The sequence below is a fragment of the Strix uralensis genome, chromosome 9 (assembly GCF_047716275.1).
Source record: "Strix uralensis isolate ZFMK-TIS-50842 chromosome 9, bStrUra1, whole genome shotgun sequence".
NCBI classification, from domain to species: Eukaryota; Metazoa; Chordata; class Aves; order Strigiformes; family Strigidae; genus Strix; species Strix uralensis.
This window is the reverse complement of record NC_133980.1, coordinates 20,707,809-20,719,274: the sequence shown is the minus strand read 5'-3', so window position 1 is coordinate 20,719,274 and position 11,466 is coordinate 20,707,809. Positions and strand designations below refer to the sequence as shown.

The 11,466-nt window shown below is 46.3% G+C and overlaps 1 protein-coding gene across 1 annotated transcript; it reads right to left on the bottom strand.

Annotated features, from left to right (window-relative positions):
• Positions 1-469: 469 nt before the first annotated feature.
• FAM124B (family with sequence similarity 124 member B) lies at positions 470-7,017 on the bottom strand. Its single transcript, XM_074877699.1, has 2 exons — positions 5,753-7,017; positions 470-2,773 (listed from the first exon to the last, which is right to left on the bottom strand). The coding sequence occupies exons 1-2, from the start codon at positions 6,479-6,481 to the stop codon at positions 2,144-2,146; spliced, it is 1,359 nt and encodes a 452-aa protein (XP_074733800.1). The 5' UTR covers positions 6,482-7,017; the 3' UTR covers positions 470-2,143.
• Between the last annotated feature and the right edge of the window lie 4,449 nt (positions 7,018-11,466).

Genomic DNA, 11,466 nt, shown 5'->3' with positions numbered 1-11,466 from the left:
TATAATTTTCTTATCTTCTTTGTTTTAAATGATGGAGCATTTCCACCATGCTAGATACTGACCTTCTACCTCTTAAGCACACTCTTAGGTAAAACAAGTGTGACTGTTTAGCATAATCTCAAGTATCTTTGGCGTGAGAGAGTAAAGAGAAGGTCAGAAACCTGTCTTTAAAGCTGTTTCTCCCAGGAATCCCACTTCTGGCTTTACTCCTGGGTTCATGATTATTCCATCCATGCCCACTGCGAGGGCTGTAACCCCATGTTTATAGACTGCTGCTGTACCCCAATCCCCCTCCTCTCTCCTTGTCCCTCCCAGCCTGCCCTCACACCCACCACGGTGAGCCCAAAGAGCTAAACTCGCCTGCAAGCTCTCCTCTTTGCTGCTTTCCTAGTTGACCAAACATTTTCTCCAGCTCTGAAAAGCACTGGCTCATTTTCTAGGTAAGATTAAATAATCACTCTCATAGATGTAAAATATCACAGTATGATTTATTAAGAAGTCCAAAATTTTTATGGAGCTTATGAAAACATAGGGGAGTTTTGTAAGTGTTCAGTGAAATAAGTGTCCTGTTCATCTTTCTGCAGGTTTCAGTCCCTGAATCAAAGGGTACCCGAGCATCACTTCCAGGGCAACACCAGCTGTGAGACTGCAGAGGCACAGGGCAGGGACCACCCTATTCCCACCCGCAGCTCTTCAGACCAACTCAGCTGTGCCTTCAGACTTCCCCAAAACGCTGGGCCTTCCCAAAGCCAGAGCTAACATCCAGCCACAGCATTGCTCTCCAGTCCCACTGGGCTGCACAGCCCACCAGCAGCAGAGGGGAGGGTTTGAACTTCCCCTGGTAACAGAGCTCGTGCAGTGCAGCGTGGGCTGTGTTCAGCTGGCACACGGACAAGTAAATGCCCATAAAATTGCACAGAACCTCCCCACAGGAAGGCTCTGCTGCTGCCCATCACTCTCTGCCTCCCCTTGGGCAGCAAGAAGCCATTGCCTGTCAAACTTGAGTTATGAACTAAGAGGCAGCAGTGAGAAGGCACTCTCCAAACAAACTCAGACTTTTGTGTAAAGCAGAATTCAGCTATATTTAAGGAGAAAATGCCTCTTTGTTGTGCTGTCTGGAAGGTAAGTATGATCAGATTTGGCTTTTAATAATTTCATTCCTCTGTCATGCCCTTCCCATTTCTTTCCCTTTGAGATTTACTTAATCCTACTTCAGAAATCTGCTGATCAAGATGGGAGTTACCTCAGCATCTGTTGCTGAAACATTACTTCATTTCTCCTATCCCTTGTACTGTCCAGCATTCAGCACTCCTTCCAAGACTCTTAACGTCTCTTATCTTCTGTTAATTAAAACCCAATTAGGATTGCCTGCTGATAACTGCACATTGGTCTAACAAAGCCTGGCCTGTTGCTGGGGTTTTTTTGTTGTGTCATATGAAGAAGCAACAGCAGGTCTTACTGGAGCATAAACACAGCTCAAACTATTCTCTGCAAGTGTTTGCTTTCTGTGTGTACTGTGCTAATTTGGGGAAAAGGTCTCTCTAGAAACTTTGTTCTTCAAAAATATTTTAAAAGATCATTCTTAAGTTTCACATCTTGCGTAAAATTGGCACCATTGATACCTTTTAAATACCATCAACAGGGGAAGCCAGAAGGAACACAGAGGAAAATTGGCGTAAGCACTGTGGCCATGCCACTACCATGTTCCAATATGTCCCGGCGAGGGATGAGGCGGCTCCATGGCTGGGGACATCCAGCTGCTTGGGCAGCTCAGGCAAACTGCACCTTCTAATCCCATCTGAGGATGTCACTGGCTAATTTTTAGCATCTTAGAACAGCTCTAGGAATCATATGGCTTATTCCTATTCATTGCACAATAATCCTCCAATCCTACATTAAAATCCTGCATTAAAAAAATAAACCTTTCTGTAAATACAGTGTTATTTTTCCTGCTTAGCCTGCAGCCTCCTTAGCATCACTCCATGGAAAGTAAGCATCTACCTCAATGAACCCACTACTGAAATGTCACAGCTACAGAGGTAAGCTGAGCATCAGCAGTCACAGCACGAGGAAGCATAATGCACACGGAAAGACTCATCATTTCCAAATGACAGCGGAGCACATCTGGCACGTTTGTTTTCAGTCATATAAAGAATTCCTCCTCCTCATCCTCCGCTCTGTTTGCAGGGCTGGCTCGTGCTGTTTGCGAGTGGAAGCCCGAAGCTCTTTGCCCTGCTCCTTTACGCCTTTTGGCTGCAGCAAACAGCAGCTGGGTCCTGTCCTGGGAGGGCAGGGGGCTGCTGGCCCCATCCATGGGTGCCCTTGGCTGGAGGAGGCTGCTCCGCAGGTCCCTGGAGAAGCGGCTCAGCGGGCAGCGGCAGCTCGCAGGATTTGCCACGGTGAGCCCGGTGTCCACATTGGTCTCCGCTGCCTGCCGACGAACACGGTTCTCCGGGAGAGAAGCCTGCAGCTTGCTGCTCACCTGCCTGCGGAGGGAGGTGGCATCCCACCACGACCAGGCTGCTGCACCACTGTGAGAAGAGCAGAATTGCCTGTGGAGGTCGCGCCTGGCTTGCTCAGGAGTAAGGGCTTCACTTGTGTCAGATTTTGTTTTACCCTTCACGGCTCTGACCTCCTGGTTTCTCTGCCCAGGATTACCCCACTTTACAGGGAGAGGGGCTGAGACAGAGTCCTGCAGGATTTTTTCATTACCGACATTATCCTGACGGGAAAGCCCAACATTTGTTTCACGGGGCTTGGAGCTGTCTTGAACCTGTTGAAGAAAATTTGGAGAGAACCCCATTAATGTATTGATCTAGCTTGACCAAGTGATGATGGTCTCACCCAGCCTCACTGTGCTGAAATCATCTGCAGCGTCAGTCCATCAGAGCCCCACTAGAGAACAGCAGAGGAGTCTTACAAGCCTGAGAAATGGCAGATGAAACCTAGTGTAGATAATGTGATGCACATGGAGAAAAACGATCCCAGCTTCACACACAAAACGCTAGGTTGTGACTTGACTGTAACCCAAGGTCTCATTTCTGTGACACACAGGACTGTGTTAGCATCAGTTCAGTGCATAACATCAGTCTAGAAAGCAAATTAAATCTTAAGAATTATTCCAAATGAAACTGAGAACATTGTTTTGCACACTGCAGCTCTGGTCCTGAAACTGGACCATGGTGCCTGTCCCTCACCTGCAGCACACAGAGTATCATGGACTGGAAATGCTCAGAAATGGACAAGGATAATTGCAAGTACAGTAAAGGAACAATCATGTATGCTGGGAATTTCAAGCCTGGGGGAAAAAAAACAGTTTGGGAGGGAAAGGATAAAAGGCTAAAACACCATGAACCACCTGGAGAAACAGGTAGGTATTTTCCATTCCCTGCCATTTGCAAGTCAAGAAGCAGAGGCCATCAAGTGAAGCCAGCTGGAGCCAGTTTCAATTAAAGGGAGGTGGCAGGAGACCTGGGGAAGTCCCTGCCACAGTATGTTGTGGATACAAAAAGTTCACATGGATTCAAGGGGAGACTAGATAAACACTTGGAAAGGAACGTCACTGCAAGTTACCACAGCCAGCTTCAGAAGACCCTCGAGTTTAAAACAGGCAGCTCAGGAGTGTATTGCTGTGGTGTAACACACGTACTTGTCCTCTTGCTGTTCCTGCCAAGGCAGCCACCTATTGCCAGCTGTGCACAGACAGCTGTGGCTGAAACCCAGTTCAGACAAGAAACCTGAATCACCACATAGTATGTCTCAAGCTCTTCCACCTTTGTTTGAGATTTTCCTGAGAGCAGCACACACAGGCTGTGGTGCTTGCAGGCAGCTTTCAGAGGCCTCTCAGGACTAGTGCACACGCACAACATATTTGCTGCAGGTGACCTAAACACAGCACACACAGATAGCTGTGCCTATCCCAGAACCTTCTCAGAGGCATCAGATCTATTGGAGCTTCTTCATATCTGCAAATCCTGCCCGGCTGTTTTTTGGAAAGAAACTTGTTCATGAAGCTCTAGGTCAAATGGCATTCCTTTAATGGCTGGGTAATGCTAATTCAGGGAGGAGACACCCATCAGACCAGCAAGGCCAATGGGACTGGGACCTGCTGAGCACATCCCACTTGTTCCCGTGGAGCATGCTGCCCCTGGGGACACCAGCCCAGGGAAAGGCACCTGCCTCACCAATCCTCTGCAAGACTAGAGACACCCTTCATGTCTTTATTTACAAAGCGGCACATGGTGATGATTGTACTCTCTTACTTAAGACTCCTACTTGAGTCTTAAGGCTAAACTTGTAAACTTTGAGCAACAGGAGTAAACACTCAGAGAAAGGACATGGAATAGAACAGTAATTAGAGAGCAACTTCAGCAAAAAAAGGAAAGGATGTGGTTTATTCTTTATCAAACTAGGTGACCCGTGTTATCTCTTCCCCAATAAAACCAAGAAAAGAGTTCTTGCAGGCTCAGAGGAGAATGACAACTCCATGTGGGTGACAGTCCATGAGCAGACCCTTGGATTTGGTATGCAATAGGGCATAAAGTCGGGGAGGGAATAAATAATTTGCAGGTACTTAGAATAAAGATTTACAGTATGAACCGCAGAGTTGCAGAATCAAGCGCCATGTGCTAGGCTGTCAACCGCGTAGAGCACAGACACAAGATACAGCCTCAGGTTCAAGTGGACTCCTGCGCCAAGAGCACAGTGCAGCACAGCTATAACCCCAAAAAAGCTTCTGAATTTCCTGCAAGTGAGTTCATGTATATCTGTCAGCTTAAAGACTTTGTATCTACAGCAGGAAGAACCACAGAGTAATTTAAAAAGGGACCTCTGGAGGTCACCTGGCCCAGCCCCTGCTCCAGGCAGGACCAACTTCAAAAGCTACATGAAGATGCTCAGGGCCTTGTCCAGTTCAAGTGGGTGGCAAACCAGTTTATAAAGTGATACCAAATGAGATGTATGCAAAGACTGCCCTGGGGATTAGTGTTCATAGTAGCATAAAAATAGGCCATACAGAATAATTAACTGGATTTGTAACAAATGAGGTCTGGAAGGAAAAATGAAAAATGACAGGATGAGCAAATTATTTAAATATCCAAATTACAAGAAAAAGTAATCAGAGGTGGGAGGGGTTGGTACAATGGAAAGAAAGCACACTGAGCTAAACTGCCTTCCTGCTCACATGCATAATTCCCTCTATGTATCATCTCAGCGCAGTCTTTTTTGTTGTTTTTTATTTATTTGTATTCATACCATCTCTGGACCGCACACTTCAACAGAAAAGGCAAATATTTCCTATGACACATTTCTTTGGCACTTTTGCCCAACTGCAACTCACCCAAGAGCTCACAAAATCTATTGCAGGCGATGTTGTATCAACACTATACTTACAATACATCTGATTTTGGATGCTAAAAATCTGCTTTCAAAAACATGTATAACATAATGACTTATCAGGCTGCTATGATCATTTATTTCAGGCAGGGAAGGGAAGATGTTAAACTAGCCTGCTGAAAAAAGCATAAATACTTTCAATTTCAGGCAAGCAGTATGATGTTAATTTAACAAGGATCTGTGCTTATATTTATGAAGAGCATCACAGCACCGGCAGATACCAGTTACTGCATTCACAAATTCAAAAAGAAAATATGAACAAGCAAAATCTTAATTTCCATTTTGAATCAGTTCTGCTTTCCTTGAAGAAAAAGAAATAACAAAAAAATCCTCCTCTCAGAGCACCACAGACACGTACCTGAAGCAGAATTATATTTCCTTCGTAGTCTTGTGTTTGCCACCTGCTGCTACTGATAGGAATACATGGGTTAGGCAGGAGAGGCACCAGCTGCCCGATTTCTTGCACCTTGAACTGCAAGGCTGACGATTCCTTTGGCTCAGCAGCCACCCCAATGGGCAGCTGCTTCAAGCAGAGCTGCACGGCAATATTTTGTGTTGCGTACAACACAAAGACACAGAAGTTACTTTTCTGCATAGTTGCTTCTTTCTGTAGGATCATCTCGTAGAGTCTCACTGCATCCTCATAGTTGTCGAAAGTGCAGTAGAGGGTGACACGCAGGATTTCGGGGCCACAGTGCACCCGCCTGATGCCCCACACAGGCATCTGGTCGTCCAGGCCATAGAAGTCCTGGTGAGCTGGGGCATAGGGGTGGCTTTGCCCATTAGCAATCTGGGCACACTGGTAGCGCCAGGGCGAACGCTGGAATTGCTCATGGACCTGGAAAATCCGTTCTTCTCCCAAATCCTCATGTAGAAAAAGGAGAACAGATATTCCAGGAAAACTGCAGCTTCTCTTATGATACCTCTCATAGTATTTCAATGGAGTAACTCGCTCAGACACCAGGAAAAGGCGAATGTCCAGGCAGATCCACTCCAAAAGCCGATCCAGTGTTTGCTGCAGAGGCAATGAGTGTCCCAAATTGGCAAGAAGGTGCACAGTCATCAGAGAGTCTGCTCCGTCATCCATTGCAAAGGGTCCTGACAAAAAATAAAAATAGACAAATTGGTGCCTCCCTCTCCTCCTCCTACTACTGAAGCTTCAGTAACACAAGGGGTGTACTCTTAAGACTTTGACAGAATTAATTCAATCTTCTGCAGGCTTTGCAATAACCCAATGAAATACACAGGTATGCACAGTGAATGTACATGAGGAGGAAGGTGATGAGTGACAAGGCATGTGACTGGTCCCAGGTCACACACATCACAGCAGAGCTCAGCTGAAAGCTCATTTTCCAACTCCAAGACTTGAGTTCTGGTCACTGCATACATGCAACCAACGTGTCCAGAAACACCTGTGTCCTACTGCTCCTGTCCTTCACAGCACAGGGCAGCAGAGATGAAGAGCACTGAAGCACAAAAGCAGTAAATCTCCAAGATGAGACAATGTTGTAGCTACAGTTGCCTGTCAGCAGTGGAAACGGACGCTCCAGACCCGTCAAAGTCCCACCAGTGTGCATCTCGGTGTGACCACCGCCTTTTGCAAAGGTAATGTGGCACTCGTGATTGAAAACCTCAGCGTATTTTCTTGTAGTCAGCAGCCTGGCTTTAGCTCATTGTAAAAAGCTTGTGATCTTTGTGAGTCACACCCTTCTGGGGCATATAGATAAGCTATTCTTTAAAAACAAGGAAGGAAAAGGGACTAACAAAAGAAAAAAACCCATGTGAACGCAACAGATAACAATAAGGGCAGATATGAATCAGCCTCAGGAAAGAGGAGCTTTGTGAAAAAACCTTGACTCCTATTTATGCACTTTACAACACAGGTAGCTTGCTGCCTAGCTGGAAACCAGGTCCTGGGTTATTAGACATAGCCCGTAAAAGCTGGGTACCAGGCTTCCCCCTTCCAGTGCTGTGTTTGCCTCTTCCCCCCCCATCTTTTTTTTTTTTTTTTTTTTTTTAAATGCTGAGATACCCATGTAATCAGCACCCTTAAGCAAACTCCAGGTTTTCTTTCTTGCTCCTTGGGTTTATATATTGGTACTTAATTTAGCTTATTGTGTACACTACAATAGGAATGCTGAAAATACACCTCTTTCCAAGGCCTCTTCTAGATAATAAATCACACTGTCCCTTCATCTCCTTATTTTGCCAACCCAGGAGTAATACATACAAATCAAGCCAGTCCCCATTTTCTATACAGAACTGCCCCCACTGCAGCCAGTATTTACATCAAAACTGGGGCCTCTGATGATGTATCCAGCTCAATCTAATTAAGAGCAACACATCTCTCTCTGCTGACATACCAATTTTCCTCTCAAACAGCCAAGCACACAAAGCAGTGGTTCACTGTGCAGAAATCCCAGCATTAATAAGAGTCTGTTATTCAAAATTTTGAACTATTTTTTTTTTAATCCAACCCTAGATTTATATTCAATTGAGCAAAATCTCCAAGGTCTAAAGGTACGAGTAGCACTGCCTTGGTTTCCTTTGTGTAGAAGATCACTCTCACTGGTAGAAATACACATTCATGCTTTAAAACCTCACTGACATCAAAGTACAATAAAAATAAAAAGGCCAGTAGAAAATGAGGAAAAAAATTAATTTGCACTGATAGAGACAAACCCACCCACAACCATTCTGAGCAAGTAACAACAACTGGCAGGAGGGAGACAAAAAAAAAATCCAGTCTTCGGACAATTGCAGGAAGAGAGCAAAGAGAAGAGTGCAAGTGCTCAAAACATTAAACCACTCTAGATGAGCTCTGAACAACACAATTTAACAATTTTACTAAACTATGGAAAAGGAAATGATTCATCAACTCTGCTACAGGGCAGAGGCAAGCAGTCATCTGCCTTCCTGCATGTGAGGAAAAGGGGAATTTTGCCTGTACAAGAAAACACTGAAACTAAGAATGTTCATCAGGGCTCAGTTTGTAGCTGGAAGCACAAGCTGCATTTCAGGGTCCCTGCTCTGGTCAGAGGCAACAGTGCTGCGCACGGCAGTGATGCCTGGCATGGCCATGGAAGCAGCATGCTGCAGCAACGCACCACCCCTGCCACGCTGCCTTGGGGTCAGGCAAGCGAGCAGAGCCCAGTAAACGTCAAGGTGGGTAAGTATGAATGAACATAAACATGGCAGGGCGGAAAAACAATCCTCACGCTGCACACACAGTGGTGGGACCACGGACTGGTGTACAGCCCAGCAATGCTACCAGGGGCTGAGCAGCTGTATGGGTGAAAGCAGCAGCTTTGCAGCCAGCAGCACCCCAAAACAGTGGTATTACTGGGAAAGAAATAGGGAGGGAAACAGAAAACATCATATGGCATCCTATAAATCTACAGCGCATCTGTAACTTGAATAGTACGTCTTGTTCCAGCTGCCCTTTAATAAGATGGATGTGGAGATTTAGGGAGAAATCAGGAGGAAGAAAACAAGAGTAATGAAAGAAGCCACTTTGGGATGAGCGAGCAGATGAGGACCTTCAGTCCGGAGTAGGAACCATGGCAGGATATGCTATAAGATATATATGATCTATGAGGTTATGAAGGGCATCAGGAGGATAAAAGAGCAGCCATAGGTTAAAGTACCCTCCCAAAAAGCAGCGAGGGGATCAGCTGCAGCTAGCAACACCCATTTCCATGAGAGTGAGAAAACACTTCTCCACACGTGTCATTAAGCCTGCCCAAGGCAACGTGATGCCAGAAGTTTTTCGGGGTTCAGAAGGTTACAGAGCACATGCACGGATGTAGGATTTACCACATTACTAGGGGCTGGGCGCCAAGTTCAGGGACACGCTGCAATGCCTCTGAAAACACAGAGCATGTGCGTTTGCTCAATCGCAGAGCGCTTGCTCCACCATGCCCTCCCCTCCCACGAGCAGGCTCACCCCACCCACACACTCGCTCCCTCCCCAGGTGATCACCCCCTTGGGCTGCTACTACACTGCAGCCCTGGTACCTGCCCCCCATTTCCCCTTCTCCCACACTGCAGGGGACCCCATCACTCCTCCACTGGCAAACCACTCATTCTCATGGGGGCAAAGAGGGAGCGAGCGCTGGCAAGCACTGCTTTCCTTGTGCAATCCCATCCATCACTATGGGCTTGCGTAGCTCTCGGCCCCCATCCCCACTTGAATTGCATCAGCCCGGCTGATTAAATTCCCATGGGGGCAGCAGCATTGCAGTGAAGAAGATAAAGTACTGGTAAATGTGAACTCTTGCAAAGCAGCTGTAGAGAGTAAGGGCTGGTGAGCCGGGAGGAGGGGGGTTCAGAAACAATGCCGACACGATGTCTCCCGCCAGCTCCCACTGTAGCCAGTGGGAGCCAAACTGGTTTCCAGATGGGCAGGTGCCTCTCACAGAAACTGCTGAAGGTGACCAGCATCTTTCCTGTGCAGAGCTGGGATCTGACGTAACTGCCATCCATTTCAAGTGTCACCAGGTTTTATAACATCCAAGAAACTGAGCCTAGGCACAAAAAGGGCCAAATCCTGAACCCTGCCACCATGCCATGTTTCCTCTGTGAGTAGTGTGATTGCTGGGGTGGGATGGGGAAGCAGTCTCACCTGTGAGGTCTAGCTGATGGAGCTGCCTGGAGAACAGTTTTAGGCCTGCTTCTCAGACCCATAAACTCTCCAGCAGCTCCAGGTCAGGGGTACACACCACTCCTACCATGAGGAGCATGAGATGAACTCAACATCAGCCTTTGCCTGAACCCCTCCTTCGGAGGGCAGCCCCACACCCTGGCTAAGCCCTGTCCAATAGAGGAGTGCTTTGCTCCTCTTCCACTTTGCTTTCACATCTAAATGTCCACAGGGAAGGGCTCCCCCAACCTCGGACAAGGGTATTCTCACACCCTCCTTTGTCTCCAATCTATTGCCCCCCTGAACCTTGGGGTAAAGCCATGATGCCATGACCCTCACTGCTGCGGCCTGGTGAGTTTAGACCTCCTCATCCACTGCTTTTCTCAGAGGCACAAGAAGGTCTCAGGTGGGAAAGGGATGACAGCCATCAGAACAAAGTGTCGGCTTTTGCTGGATCTTGCAAAAGGAAAGTGCTAGTTTCACTCCGATCCCTGAACATATTGAGTCCTTGCCTTCCTCTCTGCTTCCCCTTCCCCCAGCTTTCCAGTCTGGCTGCCAAACGGAAAAGCACATTATTCATAGTGACCTACTGAACATGCCAAGAAAGATTTCTTTTAGAGATTAGAAAAATACCAGTTCAATCCTATGTGAAAAGTCACTCTGCTGGGGGGGTGGGGTGGGGGGGAATTCTGATATGGTACTCAAAAAATATATTGGAGCCCCATTCCCACATGGTAGTGACGGCAACACAGCAGAATGGACAGCAGACTGCTGGGGTAGCCCAGCTTTGTGCAAGAGCAGGTCAAATACAAATATCTGTATCTACCACCAATATACACGCTAATAAGCCCTGCATAAAATAAAGTCCAAATGTAAATAACTATGGTGTGAAGCCTCAGAGAATACTGTCTGCTGTATGTTTAAAATCTTACAGGGGAAAGGCACAGAAAAATAATTAAAAATTCCTTTTCATAATGAATTCTTCCTATGTGCCTAGTCCTCTGTGGTGCTCAAGCCCTTCTCTCTAGCTGACACCAACAAGACTGATGATGTGTCACAGGATTTAATAAGTTCATAGTAACATCTGAAAGGAAGTTACTTTATAAGGATTTAGGCTTTGTATACTAGCACATAATTAACTTCAGAGAGACTGGGTGTGGATTACCTAAGCATCTGAGGAGCAGGCCTCATTAAATACATGCAATGTCTTGGGCTTACTAACTTTTAAAAGGTATTTTTGTTTCACACTAATCTCAAACTCTGCCTAGAACAAGGACAAAAATACTAAATTAACCTGCTAGATGGCAATTATCTACAGCATAGACAGTACTGAGACAAAAATCAGGATTAATGTCTTACTTGAATACAATAAGCTTTTCAAAGACTTTGTCTCTTGCTCCAAACCTTGTGACTGCAATTTATCATCACTT

Excerpts from the sequence above, each read along its gene's own strand:
- FAM124B (XM_074877699.1), bottom strand. The coding sequence starts at position 6,481 with ATGGATGACGGAGCAGACTCTCTGATGACTGTGCACCTTCTTGCCAAT. Across the intron at positions 2,774-5,752 it reads GAAATATAATTCTGCTTCAG|GTTCAAGACAGCTCCAAGCC; the intron begins GTACGTGTCTGT and ends TTTCTTCAACAG.